At 44.1% G+C, this 23,539-nt stretch overlaps 4 protein-coding genes across 5 annotated transcripts; 3 read left to right on the top strand and 1 right to left on the bottom strand.

Moving 5' to 3' along the window:
* Nucleotides 1–10,900: 10,900 nt before the first annotated feature.
* LOC108155037 (sorbitol dehydrogenase) lies at nt 10,901–12,414 on the top strand. The gene is made up of 6 exons (XM_017285602.2): nt 10,901–11,014; nt 11,072–11,105; nt 11,172–11,641; nt 11,703–11,921; nt 11,984–12,105; nt 12,162–12,414. Exons 1-6 carry the CDS (start codon nt 10,961–10,963, stop codon nt 12,343–12,345), a joined length of 1,083 nt encoding a protein of 360 aa, XP_017141091.1. The 5' UTR covers nt 10,901–10,960; the 3' UTR covers nt 12,346–12,414.
* Nucleotides 12,415–12,434: 20 nt separating this feature from the next.
* Nucleotides 12,435–18,317, top strand: LOC108153897 (putative leucine-rich repeat-containing protein DDB_G0290503). 2 transcript variants are annotated; one of them, XM_033389613.1, is made up of 3 exons: nt 12,435–14,148; nt 14,404–17,865; nt 18,149–18,317. In XM_033389613.1, the coding sequence occupies exons 1-3, from the start codon at nt 12,559–12,561 to the stop codon at nt 18,191–18,193; spliced, it is 5,097 nt and encodes a 1,698-aa protein (XP_033245504.1). In that variant the 5' UTR covers nt 12,435–12,558; the 3' UTR covers nt 18,194–18,317. The 2 variants fall into 2 exon arrangements, with proteins under 2 accessions (XP_033245504.1, XP_017139484.2); XM_017283995.2 differs by having other exon boundaries at nt 12,436–17,865.
* Nucleotides 18,318–19,231: 914 nt separating this feature from the next.
* Nucleotides 19,232–20,965, top strand: LOC108155035 (axoneme-associated protein mst101(2)). The gene is made up of 2 exons (XM_017285600.2): nt 19,232–19,599; nt 19,665–20,965. Exons 1-2 carry the CDS (start codon nt 19,443–19,445, stop codon nt 20,822–20,824), a joined length of 1,317 nt encoding a protein of 438 aa, XP_017141089.1. The 5' UTR covers nt 19,232–19,442; the 3' UTR covers nt 20,825–20,965.
* On the bottom strand, nt 20,932–23,357 carry LOC108155036 (arrestin domain-containing protein 17). Its single transcript, XM_017285601.2, has 4 exons — nt 23,139–23,357; nt 22,342–22,497; nt 21,446–22,282; nt 20,932–21,378 (listed from the first exon to the last, which is right to left on the bottom strand). Exons 1-4 carry the CDS (start codon nt 23,251–23,253, stop codon nt 21,224–21,226), a joined length of 1,263 nt encoding a protein of 420 aa, XP_017141090.1. The 5' UTR covers nt 23,254–23,357; the 3' UTR covers nt 20,932–21,223.
* Nucleotides 23,358–23,539: the final 182 nt, after the last annotated feature.

The raw sequence follows: 23,539 nt of genomic DNA, 5'->3' as shown, positions 1-23,539 counted from the left end.
ATTTTAGTTGGCAGCATCTTGGCGAAATCTTATCGAAAATTTCTTCTTTTCTCTTGGCATCGCCATCGGTCTTCTGGGACTCTCGACTCTGCTGTATCTGCCTCCATATCTCTTTCTCTTTTGGGACTTGTAATGCATATTTTCAGCATGACCTCAGACCCAAATGAATCTCCCTTCCCTTCCTAACCATTAATCCCATGTCTACCTGTGCGTAGCCCACAAAAAGTGCGGAAAACGAAAGGAAAAGTGACCCAATAACGCGTAATGTCTCCGGCACAAAACAATGATAATAGCAAATGCCAATGAGTAATGGCCCTCAAAAAGGAAATGGCTTAGGGCCCAAGGTCATTGATTTTCACCATCATTTTCACCTGCCAATTATGGCTAGATTGTTCTATGTTGATGGCCTTGGTCTAAACAGAGAGTTTCATGGTTTGTTATGTGAAATTGTAGGACAAAGAAAATGGAGTGATCACAAAAGGAAATACTAATCTTTTATGGTTTAATTTTTGGAATATGTAGAGATGGAAAGTGTAGGATTTTCGGGGAGGAAAAATTATGTAACTTGGTGAAGATTTTGCAATAATTTTGGTATTTATTTGGAGGATATTCGGGGAAGAAAAAAAGCTGCCAAATTTGGTTAAGATTTTACAATAATTTTGGTATTTATTTGGGGACTATACATCGGCAAAGTGAGAAGTGGTTCGGCATGAAAAGTGGAGATGAAATGTTGTATTAAGAAATAGAAGAAGTTTTGCATTAATTAGCAGAAGGCTGGGACCTTCGGAGAGACTGATAGATGGATAGCTGGATGGATAGCTATATGGATAGGTAGATAGATAGATAGATAGATGGATAGATAGATAGATGAATACATAGATAAATAGATAAACATATATATAGACAAATATTTAGACATATAGAACAATGGATTATTGAATGATCTTCACGGAAATGAAGTACTTTTAAGAACCATATATGTATCTATGGTTCTTAAAAGTATTTCATATCTGTAACTGCTTCTATCATGATGTTTCTGTCTAGAATTCTTAATGAAGTTCTAGGTAAACCAACTTTGAGCCTAAATACAATAGATTTCCTTAAATTTCAAAAGCTTAGGGAACCTAATTCTAGAAGAATTTCCATGCCAAAGAGCCCTTGAAAGATCGAAATCTTCCCCTTCAAAAATCCACCCAAAAGTATGCTTCATACTTCATACAATATTTACCCAAACCAAAGACAATACGAGTATAATAATAATGAGTAATGACTCATTACTCTCATTACTAATGAGAGGGGACAAGCTGAGAGTCTCCTTTTAACTCTTTCTTGTGCCCCTTTAATACCTTTTGAAGAGAGCCTAGAACCACTTACAAAAGCCACTCTACAAATATCGTGCACTATTGGGCTTGTATGGGTATGGCCTTTCCTCATATTCCCACTTATAATGGTTTTTGTCCACCCTTCCAGAGAGTAGAGAGGTACCCCGTCTAGCCATGTCCTGTCTGACCCACGCATGTTCCTTCTGTTTGTAATATATTTTGAAGGCAATCTATAATCTATCGCCGTAGAAATATTCACCTTTTTATATCCACTTTAAAGTTATCAACGGCTTCAGGGCTTCAATGCCCACCCAGTGATAAGGAGCTCAAATGGGGGAAATTGTCGGATTAGAAACCATTTTGTGGCATCCACACACACGCACACCCACACCCAAAAAACACAGAGAGTGGCAGAAAGGTGCGTCCTACAAAAGGGATGTGGCATCGAGTGTTTGTGGATGTGGATGTGTGGTGGAACATCCATAAGTGTCATGTTCGGGTATATCCTCATTCATCCTTGGCATGCACGCACGTTTTTTTTTTTTTGCTCCTTTCGGGCCAGGCGGCTCCTTTTCTTTCTCTTTATTGTTGTCGCTGTTGTTGCTTTTTGTTTTATTATGTGCACGAATTTCTATATAGAACTGAAAGTGAATGTCTGAATGTGTGAATGTGTGTGTGTGGAGTGTGTGTTTGTGCGAGTGAAATAAATTCCGTAGCGCTAGAAGCAAAGATTTATTATCAAATTAAATTTCTGACAGAATTTATTGCTTTATCTCTCGCTGCTCTCTCGCCCAAAACATAGTTCTTTTGCCTTTCGGCACAGCATCCAGCATCGAGCCACATCCCAGCCATCCGCAGACACCACCCACACAAATGAATCCACCAACAAACGAAATGAATGAACCCAAACGAAATCCAACACAAAAACCAACCCAAGTGGTGACCCCGACCTGAGCCTTAGGGTCGCACCGCATCGCATCGTATCGCATCGCATCGCTGCTCCTCCGGCAAACAACACGAAATTTCATTTTGCTCACTTTTCATTTCGGTTACGGTGTTCTTTTTTGGCTTACAAAATTTATAGAGAACAAATTTGGACAGTATGCGCGTATTATTCTCGCGTGTTTTCGTACATTTATTTTGGCTGTAAAGATTGGGAGGAGCCAATGCGGGTGCCACATGCGAGTGCCACATTAAGAACATGATGCTGTTGCTGCTGCTGCTGCTGCTGCAACACTCCATTCTCCTTCCTACTCTTTAGAATGATGCATTGCCCTCTGGCTAATATAATTATAAGCAGCAAAAGCAGCAGCACAGACTACAAGATCTTTTCAATTTTCACACATTTTTAATTAAAATTTAGTTGAATGAAAATTTTAATTAAGGGGCTTGTCGGGATGAGGGAGATTAAGGCAGGGCAAATGTGAAGATATAGATACATTCAGGTAGGGATGAAGTTTAGGAGGTAGAAGAAATTATTATACCGATTTATGGGGCATGTTTTTCATAGCTTAAGGACTTGCTTAGGCAGGTCTTTAGACAGAGGTCTTTAGATTTTATCTGAGAAAATTTGTATAAAATTTCTAAGTCCAAAAAAATATGTAAAAAAATGTACAGAAATGCAGAGGTTTTAGGATTAATTTAAAATATTTTTAATTCAAATATAAATCAAGGAAAAATCTATTAAGAAATCTATTAAAAAACATAACTATAGAGCTTTTTAAATAAAAGTTGTAAGGCTTAAACGAAAAGTAATGAGAATCAAGGGAAAATAACTATAGAAATCTAATACAATTTTAAACAATATTTATGTATAGATTTAATGTTTGAAAAATATATGATAATTAATGACAATAAAGAGAAATTATGCCTAAAAATGTATTATATATCAACTATTAAAGCACTGCCTAAATTCTTCTTTTAACGTTTGAAAATATACAAAAATCAAAAAAAAAATATAAAAAATAATTATAAATATAATAAACACTCTAAAAAAATCACCTCAACAATCTCTTAAGCCTTTCCCCCCTAACTCTCTTTTTTTATGGGTGTTTGGGGCAGGGATTGGGGTTTTCGTCCTAACTAAGCTGCTCATTTGAATTGTGAATTCCGGACATGTTTGCCGCTGTAGCATATTGATTTATCTGCCCCAAAGCCATATATTTTCCATTTACGTATGCCCTGGATGCCACTCAGACTCCCCTCCCCCTGCCTGCAGAATGAATGAAACTTTTGCAATTTCAAATAATCGCCAGCGCCCAATAATGAGGCCTGAGAGCGCGAGCTAGCAAAACACGCACTCCATTCGGGGGGGTGGCTGGCTCCAAGCCCCCTTTTTCAGTTGGACCAAACAAAAGGAAAGACCAGAGCCAGGACTCTCTCTCCCTCTCTCTCTCTGGAGTAACCACACCACAAAACGAGGGGGGAAAAAGAAAAAACTTTCTTATTGCCAAACTGCCAAACTCAGAAGGCAGGCAGCGCGAGAAGGGCACTCCCTGGGCATCCAACGAGCGTCCACACAGCGTCTTGGGGCACACACAGAGCAGAGTGGTAGAGGTGGCAGTGTGGCGGTGGTGGTGGCGGCTGCAAGAGGCAAAGACGACGCGGCGATAGCATGAGGGATTACAGCGCGTGATTTATATGGGATTCCGAAGAAATATGGGCGAAATGTGTCGGCAATTTTTATTGGACATTTTAAAAAGGCGAGTAAGATGTTCTCTGTTCTGTTCTGTTCTGTTCTGTGTACCCGCCCTCCTCCTAATGTTGTTGCCTCTGTGGCTCCTGGGAATACGGAATATAAGAAACTGCGGCAAAAGTAGCTGCTGCTTGAGATGGTTGGAGGTTTTTTGGGTGGTGTGTGGCCATACACACACACATATTTTCCATCGCGGCAGCTGCTCCCCTCAGCAGAGTAGAGTCGAGAATTTTCCCCACTTGATTTTCCGTTGCGTAGTTGGTAAGGAAGTCGCGTTTCATTCGTTCTCGCAGAGGCTCTAACGAGCCCCAGCGAATATTTATGATCAGCCAGGGTTGCCCTGCCTCCCCAACAACACACAAAAAAAAACCGGGGTATGGGGCTGGAGTGGTCCAAAAAGTTTACCCAACATTCGGTTTTTTTTGCCTTTTCAGCGGTTTTGCATTAATTTAAATTTCCCAAAATGCAAATGAGGCAATTTCTTTGAAAGCCAAAAAGAAGATGCTTTGCTGTTGGGTTGCAACCCTTCAGGGTTGCCAGGCCAATTCCAGCCTTGACAAATTGCACAAAAGCCCACGGAAGGCGTCCATGTCCAGGGGATTTGCCCCTGCCCCATCTCTGATTTCTCTTTCTGTAGAATGGCGTCAAAATGATTTAGTTTTTACTTCCCCGCCAATTGTTAATGCGTCACTTAATTTAATCGTCGGGAGGGGCACAATTTTAAATATTTTTTCCGTGTCTCTCGTTTGCTGTGGAACCTTGTGAAAAATATATCTGCAACTCCAGGCACGTTGTAATGGAAATTAATTAGGCAAGTTCCTCCCCAGACAATGGCAGAGGCAACAACGACCCAGCAACGATGGCGATGACTGTGAAAATTGCCCTCGGCTCTCTATATCATTTTTAATTTAGTGGGCGCCCCCTTCTATGGGACATAATGCCAAGTAGTACGACTACGAGTATGTATAATTTATATTCGCCAATGTGTGAATTAACGAGCAGATGTCGGCATGAGTCGTCGACAACTGAAGGACGGTGGACGGTTTATTGAGACTTCTGGTAAACGGATTCAATATCCTATAAATGGTGGAATAGCTGGCTAGAAATATGAACAACAGAACTGTACTTAGAGCTTTAGGCAAGCCATTATCCTTAGGTTAAAAAAGGTTTCTTAATGGAACAATCTATAGATTTGAGAATTTTGTGGACACTGTTCCATAAATTAAATTCCTTAATTAAATTTTGAAAAATTCAGGTTATATCCTTTGATATCTGAAAAGTACCAAAAAACCTATTCTTATATTTACAAATTCACCACTCCACGAAAAAAGGTCTTAAAAGGCATCCTTACCATAATACACATTTTTTTAAAGTACTTGACTTGAAAGAGTGTAAAAAATGGTAGAAAACTTCAACTTTGACTTGATATATCTTCAGGTATAGCCATGGCATCGAAACGAATCAAAAATTATATGAAAGGCCATATATTTATCTGTTTAAGATCATTAATAGTTTGGCTATTGGCGCTGTAGATATCAAGTGAAAATTATAAAAGTGCGCAAAGTCACCAAATCGTGATTTTTAATTTTTTTTAGTTTTTAAGGGTACAATGGAAATTCTTTGAATGCGGATATGATCTACATAACCAGGCTTACAATCAATTTTTTTTTAATTTAGTTGAAAAGCAATACTCCTGCTGAAGAATGTCTTCGAAAGCGTATGCCAATATTATTATAATCCCTAAAAAGAGAAATATCCCTGAGAAATATAGGAACAGTGAATGTTCTCTTCGATTGAGAAGATAGTTGAGTGCCTAAATATATAGATAAGGGGATCCAGAAGGGCTATACTCTAAGAAAGCTTTCTCTAGACCCACATAAATGGAAAAACCATGTCCCCGAAAAAGTGTTATCCAAGCCTTTCCTTTAGACAAGTCTTCAGTAAAGCTCTGCGATCTGTTCCCCCTATTTCTAGCACTTGTTTTCCCTATAAGTAGTACTCGTCCGGCGAGTACGTCCAAAGATTATTGTCTGTGTCTTTTGTGAATGAAGAACTTCCGGCAGTTTTCGGCCATTAGTCTTAATACACGCATGGAAATGAACAGAAATTTGCCCAATAAAAGTTCGATGCCATAAATTAAGAGGCGAATGCCATTGCCATCCTTTGGTTGGCGCATCCTGCGCCATGGCCGGGCGCCAGCTGCCACACACAGCGAAAGGAAGAGGAGTGTGAAGCAGGGTGGACGGTGTCCTGTTGTTGACCAGGACGTGGACGTGGACGTGAACGTGGACACACCGTACTGGAGGACCGGACGACCGGAGACCCAAAGGCGAGATATGCGATCAGTAAATACGTTTCCGTTCCGTTTGCTAATAAACTTCCTCTTCAGCTTTAATTCTTAAATGGTCGCCAGATGGTGATGGATGCTTCTCCTCTGCCCCACCCAAAAAAAAAAGAAAAACAGGAGATAGAAGGCAGGGCGGGCTGGGCCGTGGGCTGTGGGGTAGGGGGCATAGTCATTACTCTCAGCTGGTGCCGTGCTGGGTGTGTGTGCTGTAAACTCGCAACACTTTGATGTTTTCAGAAATTATTTCATTTTCTATATCCTCCACACTCTGGATGCTGCAGGACGTAGGACGCAGGACGCAGGACTGGTACTGGTACTGGTTCTGGTCCTGGGACAGGACGCGGACTTTAGATTTATGGCCGGGAGCCAGACAAAGTGTCTGCGGTTCGGTCAGAGCCTTCAAGGCGACGCCGACGACGACGACGACGATGACGACGAATTCTGCGGGCTTTTGTGTGTATCGTTCTGCGCTCATCTCGGATGCATCCTGTGCGCCCCAGGATCCCTCGCTACTTCTCCCCAAAAACTGCAAACACACACAAAAAAAAAGTTGAAGAACGAGGGGCCAAAACTTGGCCCTGGGTCACATGTGAGTCAAAGTAAGCCAGAGGCAGGCTGAAGGAGCAGGAGGAGGAGGGTCTCCGAAGGAGGGAGCAGCAGTAGGAGGGTCTCCGAAGGAAGGAGCAGCAGGAGGAGGGTCTCCGAAGGAAGGAGCAGTAGTAGGGTGAATATCTGAAGGAAGAAACAGCATAATCCGAAGGATGAAGGAGGAGCAGTTGCCCCACACGAAGAAGGAGCAGCAGCCCCACACGAAGAAGGAGCAGCAGCGGGACCCTCCTCCAAAGAAGGACCAGCACCAAGCAGCAGCAGAAGTCCAACTTTTTTGCTGCAGCAACGCAATTGCAATTCTCAAGACGAAAGTGCAACGCTGGCATTTGAACCCCGGGAGCAAAACCGGATGTCGGAAGCACTCCATTCAATCTGCAAACAAGCGTCGCTCTAAAACTGCAACGAAATGAGAAATTCATTTTTTATTTAAATTTCAAGGAGAGAAAAACATCCTGGCACCCCTGATCCTACAGTCTTGCAGTCTCTCTGGCTTTTCCACTGTCGCTTCCGGCGCGAGGAAGATGAATGCCTCCGACGGCAACGACAACACGATGACGCCAATAGTTTTTTTCCCACCCAGTCTACATGGAGGTCTCCTCTGGGTGCCCTCCGGGGGGGGTCCTCAAGTCTTGTTGATTTTAGCCAAAAACCAAAGAGGGATTCAGCAAGGATTTCCCCCTGTGAGAGGTTTCTTTTGGTGAAACTTTTTTCAAGTATCCAAAAATTTAGGAATTTGCCAAGAGGCTAACAATAATGACCTTAATTGCATTTATAAATATTTTAATTGAAATTCACATTTAAAAATTAAATAAATATACAGGAAAAAAACCACACACAGTCGTCGTATTTCAACAATTATATGCAACTTCATTAAATTCGCGCATAACTCATGGATGGAGTTTTTCGAAAAAGTTTGAAATTGCAAACGGAATCGGACGAAGCGAAGCGGATAAAACTGCCACACCAATCAAACGATTCGACGCGGGGCATACCCCTTAATCAAATTGATATCAAATGATGAATATTCTTCATAAACTCTACATCATTTGTCAGGTTTTGCAAGTGAAATAAATATTATAAATAAATTATTATTAATCTGCATGGCTGCCAGATAACATAGTTTGATGTACAGGGTATCTTGGGGGCATCAAAATCGAGTGGAAAGTGTGGTGCCGGCCACCCCTCAAAGAGGGTTTGTGGAAGGCTCGACGGTGGCTGGTCCATTGGATGACCGTTTGGTGTTGGCGTTGCCAGAGTGCGTTTATGGTTTGATGATTTACAGTCACGGCCATAAATATTCGCACGGCCAGTGTGCACATTATTCGCGATTTATGCCGGCCGGGCCCGGCTCCATGCATAACTCATGCAACAGCACATGTAAAATTTATGCAATTATTAATTTAACACGCCTGCAATGACCTCTGGAAACCCCACAGCCCCCCTGCCCTACTAGATCATCTCTGTGTTTCGATGCCCTGTAAGTCGCGTGTTACAGGGCCTATCAATACGGATCTAATCAGAGCATTTAACGGCACTCTGACACCACACGGCTCCCCGCACTGGAAGAACCAATTTGTAAGGCTGTAAATGGAGAGAGAGAGGGAGAGAGTAAGGGTTATGGCCCCCACTGCCACACCATAATTTACTCGACGAGCAAAAACACTCACGGAAAAATAATAAATGTCCAATATGTTAGCCCAGCCCTGGCCAACGGGGGAGGGAGCCAAAGGAAAGAACAACACTCTCCAGCACACATTCAGGGCACAAAATCGACATCAGTGACAGAAGAAACAACAACAACAGCAGAAGCGCACTAGCGGAAAAAATGTTATGTATATGAAAAAATCTAAACAACGAATTGTTTATACCCTTTTAAGGGTAGAAAACCATCAACAGTTTCCTTTAATCAAAGATTCACGCCATTGCGACATGCTCACACGCACATTTTGGTTTAATTGTTTGATTCGTTCGTCTGTTCATTCCGCTCTTGCATATTTGTGGAATTATTCATTCCATTACCTAATAAATATACAAAAAAATGTCCATCGGTTGATCAATTTGGGAGTAGTTAAAAAAGGAGCTCGAAGATATATGAATCATGATCTAAATACTCTTCACATTCATAAAATAAACGTGATAGAAACAGAAGATCAGGTTCATATGGCCTCCACTGTTTATGCTCGTCATGAACGTATCAAAAATAATCGATTCAGAGTTGCATTTCTCACATCTCATCTAAACGAGAGCATCCTCTAGTAGGGCATAGAAAAGCATGTCCATTCGGCATGTGTGAAACGAAGGATGATAAGGAAGAGCAGTGGTGGTCAAAGTCCTGTGCGGAAAAGATGGAAAGGAAGCTGCTGGCGCGTGGGGGGATGGACAGGGCCACCTGCTAGGCTCTGGCCCCGGGACCGAGTGCATGGCAGTGAAGTTCCTCCATTGCGAACATGGCCAACATGTCGCTCCATTAATTTGCCATAAAACAGAAGTGGACTAAAATTTGTTTGTAGTTGTTGTCCAGGCAAAAAATTACAAATGGTTCCGGCTCCAGGGGGAGAGAAACATAGACCAGCGGGGGGGAGAGAACTGCCCTGTTGAGGAGGTCAAAAGCTAGGGGTCTTCTTATTTATGGGCACTGGGCACAGGCAGAGGCACATTTTCTGATGTTCTGTTAAATGTCCGCAATGACACATTGAGGACACCCACTATTTTGTTTTTTGTTTGCCCCAGAGAAGGGCATTAGTGGGGCTCGGCTCCAAAGATCTATTCTATTTTCATTTCCATATATGTATGCATATGATTTGCTCAAGAGATTTGTAGATAAGCTGAGCCCCACCCCTAATCTGACTGCAATTTGCACACAATAAATGTAAGCGAGCAAAAATAAGGGGGAACAGAAATAACTCGGAATTTAAGAGTAGGGGCTGCCGACTAGTGGATGCCCTATTAGTTTAACACAAGAAAACAAGGCAGATGGAAGGAACCCTTACCAAAGACAATACCAAGATGTTGCATGTGAGACCAAAAAGCTGTTCTATGGCGGGGTTTCAGTTCTCTTTTAGGACATCCTTAGTCTCTTACCACGTCAGGATGCCTAGCTACTGGTATTCAAAAACTTTCGAGCAACTATTACACAGTCTTTGGCGACGCATAAACTAGATTGAGACTCGAGACCCTTCCAGGTATTGTATAGTCTTTGTCTCGTCTCGTCTCGTTTTAGACACGAAGTTTGATCGTAAATACAGTTAACATAAACTGTGGAATCCAATATGTTTGAGCCCGTGCCGATTCGATTCCATTTCCAGTTCTTCCATTTCTACGAGTAATAATCAAACTTATTCGATTATTATGATTTTTGGGAAATAGGCCGACAATAACCTTATAGAGGAGCCTCTTTTTAAACTTGTGTCTTCTACAAGCTATAAATTAAGTTGTTGTTTTCTGTCTAAACATTGTAAATAGTAGGGCGGTATCAATAAAACTAATAAAAACCCACAGAAATTATGCATAGAATACGGACCAAGCATCTATATAGTCTATAAAGTGAAAAGTTCGTTTCCACTGTCTGTTTCACACATCTACACTTGCACGATATACCCCTAGTATTCTAAGAGTATTGGCTATAATAAATGTACAGTTGATCGCTTGGAATACATAACTATCGCACCACACCCACTCCCATCTATAGAGAGGCATACCTCTCTCTGCCCCTTTTGATATCTGTCCGAGCTGTCTCGTTATTCAATCAAAATAAATATAAACAACAAAACAGCTGTTTTCAAGTGTTTTCGCGATAATATTTGACCGCTGATTCCCAGGGAGGCCAGTCGATTTGTCTATTATCGCCTGCACCGACGTAGGTGACCCCTCCCCGAGGCGCTATCAGAACGCGATAATGGCCAATAGCTAGACGTTTTGCTGATGTCTAAATCAGTTTCAAATCGACAGGCAAAGCGTGCGGTTCGGTGATTTAATAGAACTACTAAGATGGCAAAGGACAATCTGACAGCAGTGCTCTACGGCATTGAGGATATGCGTTTGGTGAGGCATGGCATTTTTAAAATTATAGAGTTCCTATAGCTCTCCTTTGTTTTCCAGGAACAACGTCCCATTCCAGTGATAGCCGATGATGGTAAGTGCTAGAGAGAATCGTTTTCTACAGATGATAACAGTTGAACTTGAATTCTCCTTGGATCAGAGGTTCTACTGGCTATGGATAGTGTGGGTATTTGCGGCTCCGATGTGCACTACCTCAAAGAAGGACGCATTGGTGACTTTATACTGACCAAACCCATGGTCATTGGACATGAGGCTGCCGGAGTTGTGGTCAAATTGGGCAAGAAGGTGACGAGCCTGAAGGTGGGCGATCGTGTGGCCATCGAGCCGGGTGTACCCTGCCGCTACTGTGATCTCTGCAAGCAGGGAAAGTACAGTCTCTGTGCGGATATGGTGTTCTGTGCCACTCCGCCGTACGATGGCAATCTTACGAGGTACTACAAACATGCCGCAGACTTTTGCTTCAAGCTGCCGGATCATGTGTCCATGGAGGAGGGTGCCCTGCTCGAGCCCCTCTCGGTGGGTGTCCATGCCTGCCGCCGTGCCGGCGTCGGTCTGGGCTCTCGTGTACTCATCCTGGGCGCTGGACCAATTGGTTTGGTCACCATGTTGGTAGGTCATCCGAAGATTCAGAAGGATATTCTATAGGAAACTTATCGTGCCCGCTTTTTAGGTTGCTCAATCCATGGGCGCCTCAGAGATTCTCATCACTGACTTGGAACAACATCGTCTGGATGTGGCCAAGGAGCTGGGTGCCCATCACACGCTCCTGCAGAGGAGGGATCAAAGCGCCGAGGAGGTGGCAGCGATCGTACGCCGTACAATGTCGGGACCCCCGGACAGGTCCATTGATTGCTGTGGTGCCGAGAGCAGTGCCCGATTGGCCATTTTTGTGGGTGAAGACTGCCCTTTTTTGGAACTCAAAAAACTAAGTTTTTTCCATCCCTTTTGCAGGCCACTGTTTCCAGCGGAGTTGTGGTGATTGTGGGCATGGGTGCCTCGGAAGTAAAGCTACCCTTGATCAATGCCCTGGCCCGTGAGGTGGACATCCGTGGTGTCTTCCGCTACTGCAATGAGTGAGCAATCAATAGATTGATTGATAAATATATCCTTTAACCTTTCTGCCTTTCAGCTATTCCGCTGCCTTGGCTCTGGTGGCCTCCGGCAAGGTCAATGTCAAACGTCTGGTGACCCATCATTTCGACATCAAGGACACGGACAAGGCCTTCGAGACCTCGCGCAAGGGCTTGGGCGGTGCCATCAAGGTGATGATTCACGTGCAACCCAGGAACACAAACAATCCCGTCAAGTTCTAGATTTTCTGTCTCTGTACATACTCGTATACGTATAAGTTTCCACTTTAGCTAGTAAACTTTTGAACTGTACTCAAACGAGTCTTTATTTATTCACACAACAACTGGAGACCGAGACGACAGACATGTAATATTCATTTTTTCGACTATAATATTCCGGCAAATCAAAAATTTCAAAATAGTTCTTACACATTGCTGAAAGCGGAGCCCACCAAAATGATCGGAAGAATATCAATCTGTCGTACACCCCTTCATTATTTGGGAATGCTGCGTCCTACTTTGAGATCTACACAGCAGTCGCCTCTGGCGGCACAACGCCTTAAGCATGATACGGGCGACTCGGGAGAGGAGCCATCGGCCAAGGGCCGCACTCGCCTTCGACAGGTGAAACTCATTGAAGAGCGACGGGGCTCTGGTAAGAGAGAAAACCCGATCAGAGATGGTGCAACGACTAGCGGCCTGAGGACGAAGTCCGTGGGCCTTGAAAGCGAGCAAGCAAATAATGAACCCATGGGTGAGGCAAAGGACGAACCCATGAGTGAGGCAAAGGACGAAGTCTTCAATGAAGCAAAGGAGGTTGCCTTAATGAGTGCCTCGAAGGATGAACCCATGAGTGAGGCAAAGAATGAACCCATGAGTCAAGCAAAGAATGAACCCATGAGTGAGGCAAAGAATGAACCCATGAGTCAGGCAAAGAATGAACCTATGAGTGAGGCTAAGGACGAACCCATCAGTGAGGCTAAGAACGAAGTCTTCAGCGAAGCAAAGGGGGTAGCCTTAATGAGTGCCACGAAGGATGAACCCATTAGTGAGGCAAAGAATGAACCCTTCTGTGAAGCCAAGGACGAAGCCTTCACCGGTGCCCAGCATGAACCCATGAGTGAAGCAAAGGACTCACCACGCAGTGATGCCCAAGATGAAGCCTTCACCACCGAAATCCCCCAAGAGCGTAGGCAGGAGTCTCCCTTCGAGTCCAGGCCAGAGCTACCCATGGAAAGGCAGCCAGCCTTGCCCGCAAAGACATCACCGGGCGAGGTGAATCCCAAGAATCCCTATCACATCGTGACATGTGAACAGGAACAGGATACGGGGCCATCGAATGCTGAAGTCCCCGAAGGTAAAGTGAAGGTATCCGGCACGATCATCTTTAAGGACAGCTCGAATTTTGAGACCAAATCTTTGAAAATTCTGGCAAACGTACCAACGCTCAAAGGAGAGTCGATGAATGTTTGGTCACAGTCCTGTGCCCCAGAGAAGGCGAATTCTGGTGACGCGAAGAACGTCAATGACACGAAGGACGAGGAAGCGCAGATCATTTTGGAATTTGATACCGATACGTCAACTACCAAAGGAAACATGGATCTTAAAGTCAATGCCACTAAAACCGAAGAGATCGTCAACTCTGACACGCAAAACAAGATCGACGAAAAGCAGGCAACGATTGAGGATCTATATTCAACGACCCCAAAAGGATATGAGATTGGTTGTGTGGTAGATCTAAGCGACGTAGTCCAGAGCTCCAGAGATGAACAGAACGTGGAAGCCATTGTTCCTGAAATTGAAAATGTAGATGATAAGATCCAGATATCCTCTACAGCAGCAACCACCAATAGATTACCCCGTACGATCCCCAGGAAAACAGATGATTCGCCCGCAAAAGCAGTAGAAGCAGTGAACGAAGAGCAAGCCGTAGAAGCCATTGTTCCAGGAACTGGAAATCTTGATGATAAGATCCAGATATCCTCTACAGCAGTTGAAGAAGTACAAGCCGTGGAAAAAGTGGAAACCATTGAAAACCCCGAAGAGATAGCCATCAAATCACCCACCAATAGATTACCCCGTACGATCGTAAGGAAGAAGGATGATTCGCCAATCCAGACACCCACCAATAGATTACCCGTTCAATGGGTAAATGAGGATGGTTCCCCCGCGAAAGCCGTTGTCCCTGAAACTGAAAATGCAGATGATAAAATCCAGATATCCTCTACAGCAGTGAAAGAAGAACAGGCCGCGGAGGCCGTGAAAAAAGAGGAAGCCATTGTCCCTGAAAGCCCCGAAGAGATAGCCATCAAATCACCCACCAATAGATTACCCCGTACGATCGTAAGGAAGAAGGATGATTCGCCAATCCAGACACCCACCAATAGATTACCCGTTCAATGGGTAAATGAGGATGGTTCCCCCGCGAAAGCCGTTGTCCCTGAAACTGAAAATGTAGATGATAAAATCCAGATATCCTCTACAGCAGTGAAAGAAGAACAGGCCGCGGAGGCCGTGAAAAAAGAGGAAGCCATTGTCCCTGAAAGCCCCGAAGAGATAGTCATCAAATCAGCCACCAATAGATTACCCCGTATGGTCGTAAGGAAAAAAGATGCTTCGCCCGCGAAAGCCGTAGAAGCAGTGAACGAAGAACAGGCCGTGGAATCCTCAGAAGAAGTGGAAATCGTCTCTGAAAACACCGAAGCCTTCAAATCTCCCACCAATACCTTACCCCTTAGGATCGTTAGGGATGCGAATGATTTGCCCGTTGAGCCAATTTTTAAGCAGTTAATACCATCATCAGAGCTTAAGACGAATAGGGATGCACCGCTCGAAAAGTCCTACTCTTGGAAACATAAATCCAAAGAAAACCCAGAGTTTATACAGACTAAAACAGCGTTTAAAAGCGATATGGAAGAGGAATTAGTGGCACAAACATCAATGGACTTGAGTCCTGAGAAATCATTGAAGAAAGTTGAGGTTGAAACTTCTGAAGCTAAAGAATTTAAGTCGGAGATGAATGAACTGCAATCGGAGACCAAAGAACTTCAATCGGAGATGAATGAACTGCAATCGGAGACCAAAGAACTTCAAACGGAAATTAATGAACTACAATCGGAGACCAAAGAACTTCAATCGGAGATGAATGAACTTCAATCGGAGACAAAAGAACTTCAACCTGCGATGAATGAGCGTCAATCGGAGGCAACAGAAGAGAAATCAGAATCTACAGAAGCCCAGAACCCTCCCAAGTCCGCTGCAGAAATAATCTCCATGATGGAACAGAAGCACAAAGACAAAAAATCCATGTCCCTTGCCAAAAGGTCCCATGATTACCCCTCGAAATCCACATCCCAAATAGTTGCAACATTTGGCCTGAGACCCGAACCCGGTCAAGGATTCAGGGCCAAAGGACAGCTGAACAGAACTGAGTTGGACAGACAAGCTGATGAATACTTTGCGTACATCAGTGAACCGGTGACGTCTCAACGGACGACGAAAATGGAACCAGAACCCTCAGAATTGGAAAAGAAAATGGAACCAGAAAACTCAGAATTGGCGAAATCAATAGAAGCAGAAACCTCCGAGCTGGACAGAAAAGTAGAAAGAGTGGAAACACCAGAAGAATCGAACAGAAAAGCCGAAGATTACTTTGCGAAGATCCACGATCCGGAGACCTCAGAATTGGAACCAAAAATCGCCGAATTTATGAAGAAAAAAGATTTGGAGCAATCACAATTGGAGTTGAAAATGGAGCCCGAAACCTCAAAACTATCCATAAAAGTAGGAAAAGTGGAAACACCAGAAGAATCGAACAGAAAGATCCACGATCCGGAGATTTCAGAATTGGAACCAGAAATCGCCGAATTTATGAAAAAAATAGATTTGGAACAATCACAATTGGAGATGAAAATGGAACCAGAAACCTCCGAACTGGATAGAAAAGTAGAAAAAGTGGAAACACCAGAAGAATCGAACAGAAAAGCTGAAGAATATTTCTCGAAAATCAACAAACATACGACCCCAGAATTGGAAGCTGAAATTTCGAAATGCATGGAAACCTCAAAATTGCCGAAGAAAATTTTACCAGATTTCTCCAAGCTGTACAAAAAATTTCAAAAAGTGGAGACGCCAGAAGAATCCGAGAGAAAAGCAGAAGAATATTTTGCGAAGATCAGCGCACCGGAAACCTCAGAATTGGCAAAGAAAATGGAACAGGAAAAATCAGAATTGGCGAATAAAATGGAACCAGAAAAATCAGAATTGACGAAGAAAAAGGCAGCAGAAACCTCCCAACTGGGCAGAAAAGTAGAAAAAGTGGAGACACCAGAAGAATCCAACAGAAAAGCCGAGGAATACTTTGCGAAGATCAACGATCAGGAGACCTGGATGCTGGACAGACAAGTGGAGGAACCAAGGCGCACCACGTTTGAAGAAATGTTCGTCAACTCAAAATCGAGTCAATACTTTAACAAAATGAAGCCCAAACAGGAAACTTCTCGGCTAAAGAGAAACGAAACCTCAAAAAAGGTCAAAAAAAGCTCACATTTGGATACAAAACTAGATCAAGCGACTAAGGACATGGCATTACACCAAAAAGCTGAGGATTACTTTGACATAATAAATGAAGCAGAACTCTCGCAACTGGAAGGGAAAATGGAACCCGAAAGCTCACAATTGGACAAAAAAATGAAGCCCAAAACCCCCCAAGAAGAAGAATCAAGGTCTTTCGAGGAACTGACCACCAAATTTGTAGTGACACATGGGGGGGAAAAAGAGGAAGCCGATGAGAAATCAATGAAAAGGAATCGAGACGATGCCATAGCCGATAAGCAAGGGGACGACACCAATGAAGAGTCGCCATCCGATAGACCTCTCTTTGTGCCCCCTGACGACAAGGACAGGCTAAAGGAGAAAAGTGAGCTGTCAGAAGGAGATCTGTATAAAAAACAATCAGAGGATCCTGTGTCTGACGATGCGGCAGAATTTAATTCAAACTCCGAGCCCGAAAAGAGGCCAGCTCCAGAGAAGAAACGCAAACGCAAGCTGGCGGATGGAGAACTAGACGTTAAGCTGCTCGTTCCGGATGAAGCCAAAGAGACTGCCAGTGGGACTTCCTCGGCGATAGATGCACCACCAAAACAGAACTTTGTTCAATACATCGTTGAGAAGATCTTTCGCAAAAAGAAGCCCCCGCCAAAAGGCAGAACAATGTCCACCTGCTGCCAGAGCCGTGACCTAAGCACAAGCTGTGCTCTGCTTTGCCCTGACAACAATGACATATTCGATGATCCGTTCAGTCCAGAAGAGGGCAAGACAATCAATCCCAACGATAAGGACTTCATTTCGCCGGATCTCGAGAGGCAGGGTCTGGGCGCCAGAGCCATACGCACGGACCGTGAAGAGAATCGGAAACATGGTCAACCCCAAGCCATGAAGATAGATAATCCGGTGGGTGTTTGGTCTACAAGGAAACCAAAGACTCCTTTGAATCATCAGCCCGGGATGAACATGAGCACGATGTTCTTTTCCAGCGATTCAGATTCCACCAAGATCCGTGGCGGTTCCAAGCAGTGCAAAAACCGCGAGAAGACAATGCGCGAAAAGCTAATGGAAAAGAAAGAGAGCAAAGACAATAAAATCGAGATCATGGGCGGCTCCGAGCAGTGTGCCGAAAAGTTGGAGAAACTCAAAGACGGCTCTAAAGATGATGACTGCAAAAGCAGTTTCAGCAGCTTCTTTCAAATCACAAAAATGTTTTGGGTAAGTCCACTGAAAGATCCACAAAGAATGAACACTTCCAGGGGGCAACAGTACCTTCTTTAAACAGTATATTTCAATGTCACATCGAGGTCACATTAGATTAGGTCTCCCTCAACGTAAAGTGGAAATTATTTAGCGTCTATTAAAAGTTTATGCCACTGATAAGAGGCCACAACTTTTGATAGTACTGCAGGCAGCGCGGAAAGATTGGGAATGTCTAGTAGTAAAAACACTTGGGTTATTTGTAGGTCAAGAAACAAATCACTTACTAATGGGCAAACAGTCTCCTACTCCTACAGGTTCAGAACCAACCAAAAAGGACAAATAGAAGAGGCTGCCCTGCCAATTGAAGCTGTGTTGATGGAGAGAACTCACAATCAAATTACATAAACAATATCCGATTTATCTAAATTAAATTATTTGAATATACTTGAAAGTAACAAAGAAACCATGAACATTTATGGGTGCGCTTTTTCACAGCCTATTACACCACTTTCTCGAACTGAAACGCTGCTGAATTGTTGGAGTTGGAACTTAAACAAGGCAGGTGTTTCTTCTTCCTCGCTCGATCTCATACTGATCTCACTCTCAGTTTTATTATTCGAGCTCTCTTTTTTATTCTATGCGCTCTCTGCAAGTAGAGCACAGTGGGCTTAATTTTTAATTTATCTGAAGCAATTACAGGTGGGCCTAAGAACTACTGGTATATGTACAGTGGTATTAGGGGATAGTACTGCTACTGAATCAATAGAAGGCCTAAGGGACTCCCCGTCGCCCCTATGAAAAGGCGCGTTTGGGTCAGGAGTTGAGGATCATTAGCGTTTGTGGTCCTTGGAACAAGCTTGGGGTAAGGGCTCAGGCCAAGATCCATTGGGCTGCCCGTGGGCTGTTGAAAACGACGAGAAGCGTCTTCTCCAAGGCAATGCCCTTTGGCGTCGTCTGGTGCGCATTGGTACCTTGAACGAATCTCTCATGAAGCTCGATTACACGCTCGCCCTGAAGATTGAGGATTTCTTCTAGGTCTTGAATAGGCCAAGTCTATACATCAAGCCCGTTTCCATCCCATCGTTCGTTGCGCGCCTGAACTGCCAGAAGCACATCTACTTCTCTCTGAAGTTACCCTTGAGGATGAGGTCTAAGCTATGGTAGCCTGCCCCAAAAGTTAATACAGTTTATATGTACTTGGTTTTACCCAATAAATGTATGAGAAAAAGCGCCAGAAGGTGTCGCGGCACCCCTTTCTGACATCAATAAAAGCGCCTCCTAATTTGTTCAAATTTTGACTTTTTTTACAAAAAACATCTTTTTAAAATCTGAAAATCCTTGAAAAAAAGTTGGCTTTGGTTTTGTCGTAGCCAAAAATAAATCAGTTACTGACTAACGACAGTTCAGTTCACATCGGAAGCTATAGTTTCGTATAGCTCTCGTTTTTAAATGTTTCGGTTTTTGTTTTAAATTTCCCCATGTCTTTGGATTGCAGACCAAAAAGAATATCTGCAATCTTTTTCAGCTGACGTACTCTATTGAAAATTCATTAAAAATTCGTTGTAAAATTAAAGAAATAGCACGTTTTTAAGATGCTCAAACGAACGGTTTTGGCTTTGGGCAGGAGTGTGAAGGAATACTTTCGAGCGGTTCAGCCGATCACCTCCTTCAGCACCAGTCTCATCCACAGGGTCCACGGGCTGGATCAGGGTATACTCAAATCGGTCTTCAACAACACATGGAAGCCCGGTGAGTAACGGCAGACTAAACTTTTACTCTTAAAGGATCGGAATTAACAACCATCAAACACGTAGATGTTACACCGCCTAACGATGGCATAGGCTTGCGGGACTTCCGAGCCGACAACTTGGTTCTTCAGAATTTTATGGTCGCCTCTTATATGGCCGTTTATTTGGCCGGCCAGGAAGTGCAGTTTGACAAGGATCAATCGATCAACATTTGCAATCATTTCCCTTTATTATTCGAGCCATTTCGCAATAATCATATCCTAAGATTGGAGCCAGATCCGAGGAAGATTGAGGCAAGTCCATCGGAGGAACAGAAGGATAGCTCGATCAGAGTGATCAGGGAAGTGACGTCTAGTTCCCCAGCTCTTGACAAGGATTTCTTGCACTATCTGGATGTGCAGAAGGCCAACAGGATCCAAAAAGAAGACGATGAACGAAAGAAAGTGGATACAAAGCAGGATGAGAATAGGAAAGAAGAGACTACGGCAAGCTGTGGCAAGCAAGACAGGAAGGTTGAACAGAAAAGCGGCAAGAAATCCAAGAAAAAGGATAAAAAGAAGAAATCGAAGCGGGACATCCTCGAGCTGAGGGACGACTGCATGAAAATGGAGAAGATAATCAAGGCCAAAATGTACCTAAAAATGTACAAGGCCCTGGCCGGGCAGAAAAATAAATGCAAGGAAGTCACAGCGAATACAAAGAAATGCAAGAAATTGATCGAAGCTCTCAAGTGCAAGAAGCAGGCGTTAGATGAAAAGTTCAAGAAAATGGGCGAAGTGGCAAAGAAATGTGCCCAAAACGAAAATCCCAAGAAGCAGGCCGAAAAAGCAAAGCGCGCGGACCAAAAATTCCAGCTCCTAGTGGCAGAATTGAAGGCCATGAAGAAGGCTTGCCTGGAACTGACCGAGAAAATCGAACGCGTCAAGGAGGCCAAGAGACAAGAGCTGATTAGAGCCTGTCAGGCCTTGGTCGAAAAGGATCAACGCAAGCAATTTGCCAAAGCCAGCGAGCAGAGGGCCCAACCAAAAACCGAAGCAAATCTATGGCATCAAAAGCAATGCGAAAGATTGAAAGAAATCGAGAGATGCAGAAAAATCCGGCTCAAGCACAAGTTGGAGAAGAGAGCCAATGACCTCAAGAAGCAATGGGAACTAGTAAAGCGAGCGAAGAAAGCCCGGAAACAAGCCGAGCTGGAGAATTGCCAGAGGGCGAAGTCTGCACCGTAGTTGTGCCTCCAAGAAGCTGAAAGTGCAGAATGTTCCATAGTTATAATGTCTGTATACGCTTAATTCTACCTGATTCTCGGAGAGAACAAATTAATGGAACGTTCTTGTCAGATAAATAATATATGCGTTTTATTACGAGAATCGTCGTAGGAGTTTTACTTTAGCTTTAATTTTAGGCACTATTTGCTGCGAGTAAAACTGCATTTTTGAGCAGCGAAATTGACAGAATTTTGTGCGTTTTTATAACGTGTACAATATATGGGGGGGCTGCTTTCGCTTTGGACGGAAAGCTATTATCAAATAAATGCAAGCCGAACAAACAAAATGACGAAAGTAAATCAAAGGTCGAGAGCACGCTTGAATCATTCCTCGCGAGATTCTGGGGTCCGAGATTCATTTTTACTGATTCGCTGGCGGCGCTGTGGCATTGTTGAACTGAAACGTTGGATAGCGGGGCGCAAAGCCCCCCTGCCCGCTCATCTGTGTGTGTTCCGAGTCATCGCGTCCGGCAATGGTGGGCGCCCGATACTGGGTCTCCACAAACTGCGGTGGCGCTGTCAAAAAATATAAATTAAATTAGTAAAAATCACACGATTTTTGGTAGAAAGTCTCAATACTCACGTATATTGGGATAAAGATTGCCACCGCCGGCAGTGCTGTCGGCCACGTTCCAGCCCTGGGCCCCACCCATGGGACCCGGCGGACTGGCCGGACTCACCGGCTGTGTGGGCGCCAGCGAGGGATCTTCCGATTGGATAGCCGGAACATCTGTATATTGAACGGGCGGCCTCATGCCAGCCAGCGGAATGGTCCCCAAAGTGATGGGAATTTTGCCCGTAAGATTTCTATGCGCACCGCTCACTTCACAGGTCACATGCAGGTCATAGTCCAAGGCAATGACCCCACAATTGGATAGATTGGTTGGCGGCAGTGCGGGTATCTCCAGCTGCTGCGTAAACGTGCGCGACTCGCCGCCATTCACTGGGCCAATGCTGAGATTGGAAATTATGACCTTCGATTCGCGTTTCTCGCTGCGCGGCTGGCTGGTATGGAAGGTGACCAGCTTGCGCAGCTCGAACTTCACGGCACTGAGATTCACATTGCTGGTGTTGTCCACCTCGCAGGTAATGGGCAAGATCTGACCCGAAACGTAACCAGTTTGCGGTACGCTCGTGATCACGGCCAACGGACCCGAGGCACAGCAGAAGCAGCAGAAGGACTTCTCCAGCTCCAGCTTAAAGGGATCCTTGACACGTGGATTGAGATTCAAGTCCACGGGCGCAATGACCGTAAAGGCCATTTTCATATCCTGATCGAATTTCCATGGCCTGTCCAGCGTCACCTTGATGGTATAGCGCACATGTCCGAATTCGCCCTCGAACGACGAGGGCAAAGTGGGTGGCAAGGCGCAAGTGAAGGGATAGGTGTGGGTACCCGGCGGCAGTTCCGTCTCAGCGCCTGCAAAAGGTTTGCCATTAGAGGGGGAATATTCTTGTAGGTCTCGATGGAATACTCACTGTTCTTGCCGCCCAGCAGATAGTATTGGATTTTGAAGTACTCCTCATGTCCCTTCAGTGTTGTGATTTCGTTCTCGGTCTTGCCCTCGCTGGTGGTCACATTACGCTCCTCATTCCATTCCGTATTGGCCTCGCCCAAGAATCGTATTATGATGCCTAGAAAGAGCAAGTGTTTATGCTGTGAATGACAATTTACTGCGGTGTCGCCTGTCTGAAATTAGCTATAAATAATATAAAAGCTACTGCGTCTCTGCTACGCTCTCGCTGACGGCTTTGGCGCTCTTGGCATGCCCATCAGATGACATCATCGCTAGGCAGTAGCAGCAGCGCCAGCATCGTTCCAATGTGTTTGCTGGCCTCAATCAAAGGTTTGGGTCTTTGTTGTGGAACGCATACCCTACATATGTATGTACATATATATTTACTATATTCACACTTGTGTCTATAAATAGTTTTGTTATCTGTCAAATTGGAAATGAAAACAATGGGGGGAGAAAGTGCATTTCTGTGATAGGTTCAACAACCGCTAACAACTGTGAAAAACTGCCCCACCCCAAAAGTAGCCTCTTGCCCAGGCGTAGGGCGTTGGGTGGTTTATATGACGGCACCCGGCTTTTGAGGTGCAAGGACGCACAAATAAAGTGGCCTGCTAATATTATACATTTATTTATTCTAGGCTGTCGTCACTCTGATGAGTAATAGACCGCAACCTCTCAGCTGACTTGAATAATTAGTACGTACTCCCCTCCCCTGACTACCTTACACACCCGAAATATTTCAATTTTGACATCACTCACCTCGAACCTTCTTGGGCGAATCGAATGTGAACTTAGCCTGGCCATTTACCGTCTGTCCGGCATAGTACGTGTTCCAGGGATTGTCCAATTCCACTTCACAACCTTTGAGACCCATGTTGGAGATTCAGTGTTTATTCCACTAACAAATTAACGACAATTTCTCTGGCTTGTTTTGAAACGGATTTCGTACGTGCAATTCTGTGTCTAGTGATGGAAAAGTGCACGCAGCTAGAGATGGGGAAACCATAAAAATACTTCGATAATTTTAGTGGGACCAGACAGAAAGAGACGAGAAAAGGAGCAGTTTAAATATATGCTGTAGCTTGCACATTATTTATAGTTTGGCAAAAGTAAACATTTTTGTCAGATATAGATAGTGCCACAGCTGTGCGACTGAAAGT

The sequence above is a fragment of the Drosophila miranda genome, chromosome 2, assembly GCF_003369915.1.
Source record: "Drosophila miranda strain MSH22 chromosome 2, D.miranda_PacBio2.1, whole genome shotgun sequence".
Lineage (NCBI taxonomy): Eukaryota > Metazoa > Arthropoda > Insecta > Diptera > Drosophilidae > Drosophila > Drosophila miranda.
This window is presented reverse-complemented; position numbering and strand designations above follow the sequence as displayed.

Excerpts from the sequence above, each read along its gene's own strand:
- LOC108155037 (XM_017285602.2), top strand. The coding sequence starts at position 10,961 with ATGGCAAAGGACAATCTGACAGCAGTGCTCTACGGCATTGAGGATATG. Across the intron at positions 11,922-11,983 it reads GTGCCCGATTGGCCATTTTT|GCCACTGTTTCCAGCGGAGT; the intron begins GTGGGTGAAGAC and ends TCCCTTTTGCAG. Across the intron at positions 12,106-12,161 it reads GTCTTCCGCTACTGCAATGA|CTATTCCGCTGCCTTGGCTC; the intron begins GTGAGCAATCAA and ends TCTGCCTTTCAG.
- LOC108153897 (XM_017283995.2), top strand. The coding sequence starts at position 12,559 with ATGATCGGAAGAATATCAATCTGTCGTACACCCCTTCATTATTTGGGA. Across the intron at positions 17,866-18,148 it reads AAATCACAAAAATGTTTTGG|TCTCCTACTCCTACAGGTTC; the intron begins GTAAGTCCACTG and ends ATGGGCAAACAG.
- LOC108155035 (XM_017285600.2), top strand. The coding sequence starts at position 19,443 with ATGCTCAAACGAACGGTTTTGGCTTTGGGCAGGAGTGTGAAGGAATAC. Across the intron at positions 19,600-19,664 it reads CAACAACACATGGAAGCCCG|ATGTTACACCGCCTAACGAT; the intron begins GTGAGTAACGGC and ends TCAAACACGTAG.
- LOC108155036 (XM_017285601.2), bottom strand. The coding sequence starts at position 23,253 with ATGGGTCTCAAAGGTTGTGAAGTGGAATTGGACAATCCCTGGAACACG. Across the intron at positions 22,498-23,138 it reads TTCGCCCAAGAAGGTTCGAG|GCATCATAATACGATTCTTG; the intron begins GTGAGTGATGTC and ends TGCTCTTTCTAG. Across the intron at positions 21,379-21,445 it reads CAATCTTTATCCCAATATAC|CGCCACCGCAGTTTGTGGAG; the intron begins GTGAGTATTGAG and ends ATTTTTTGACAG.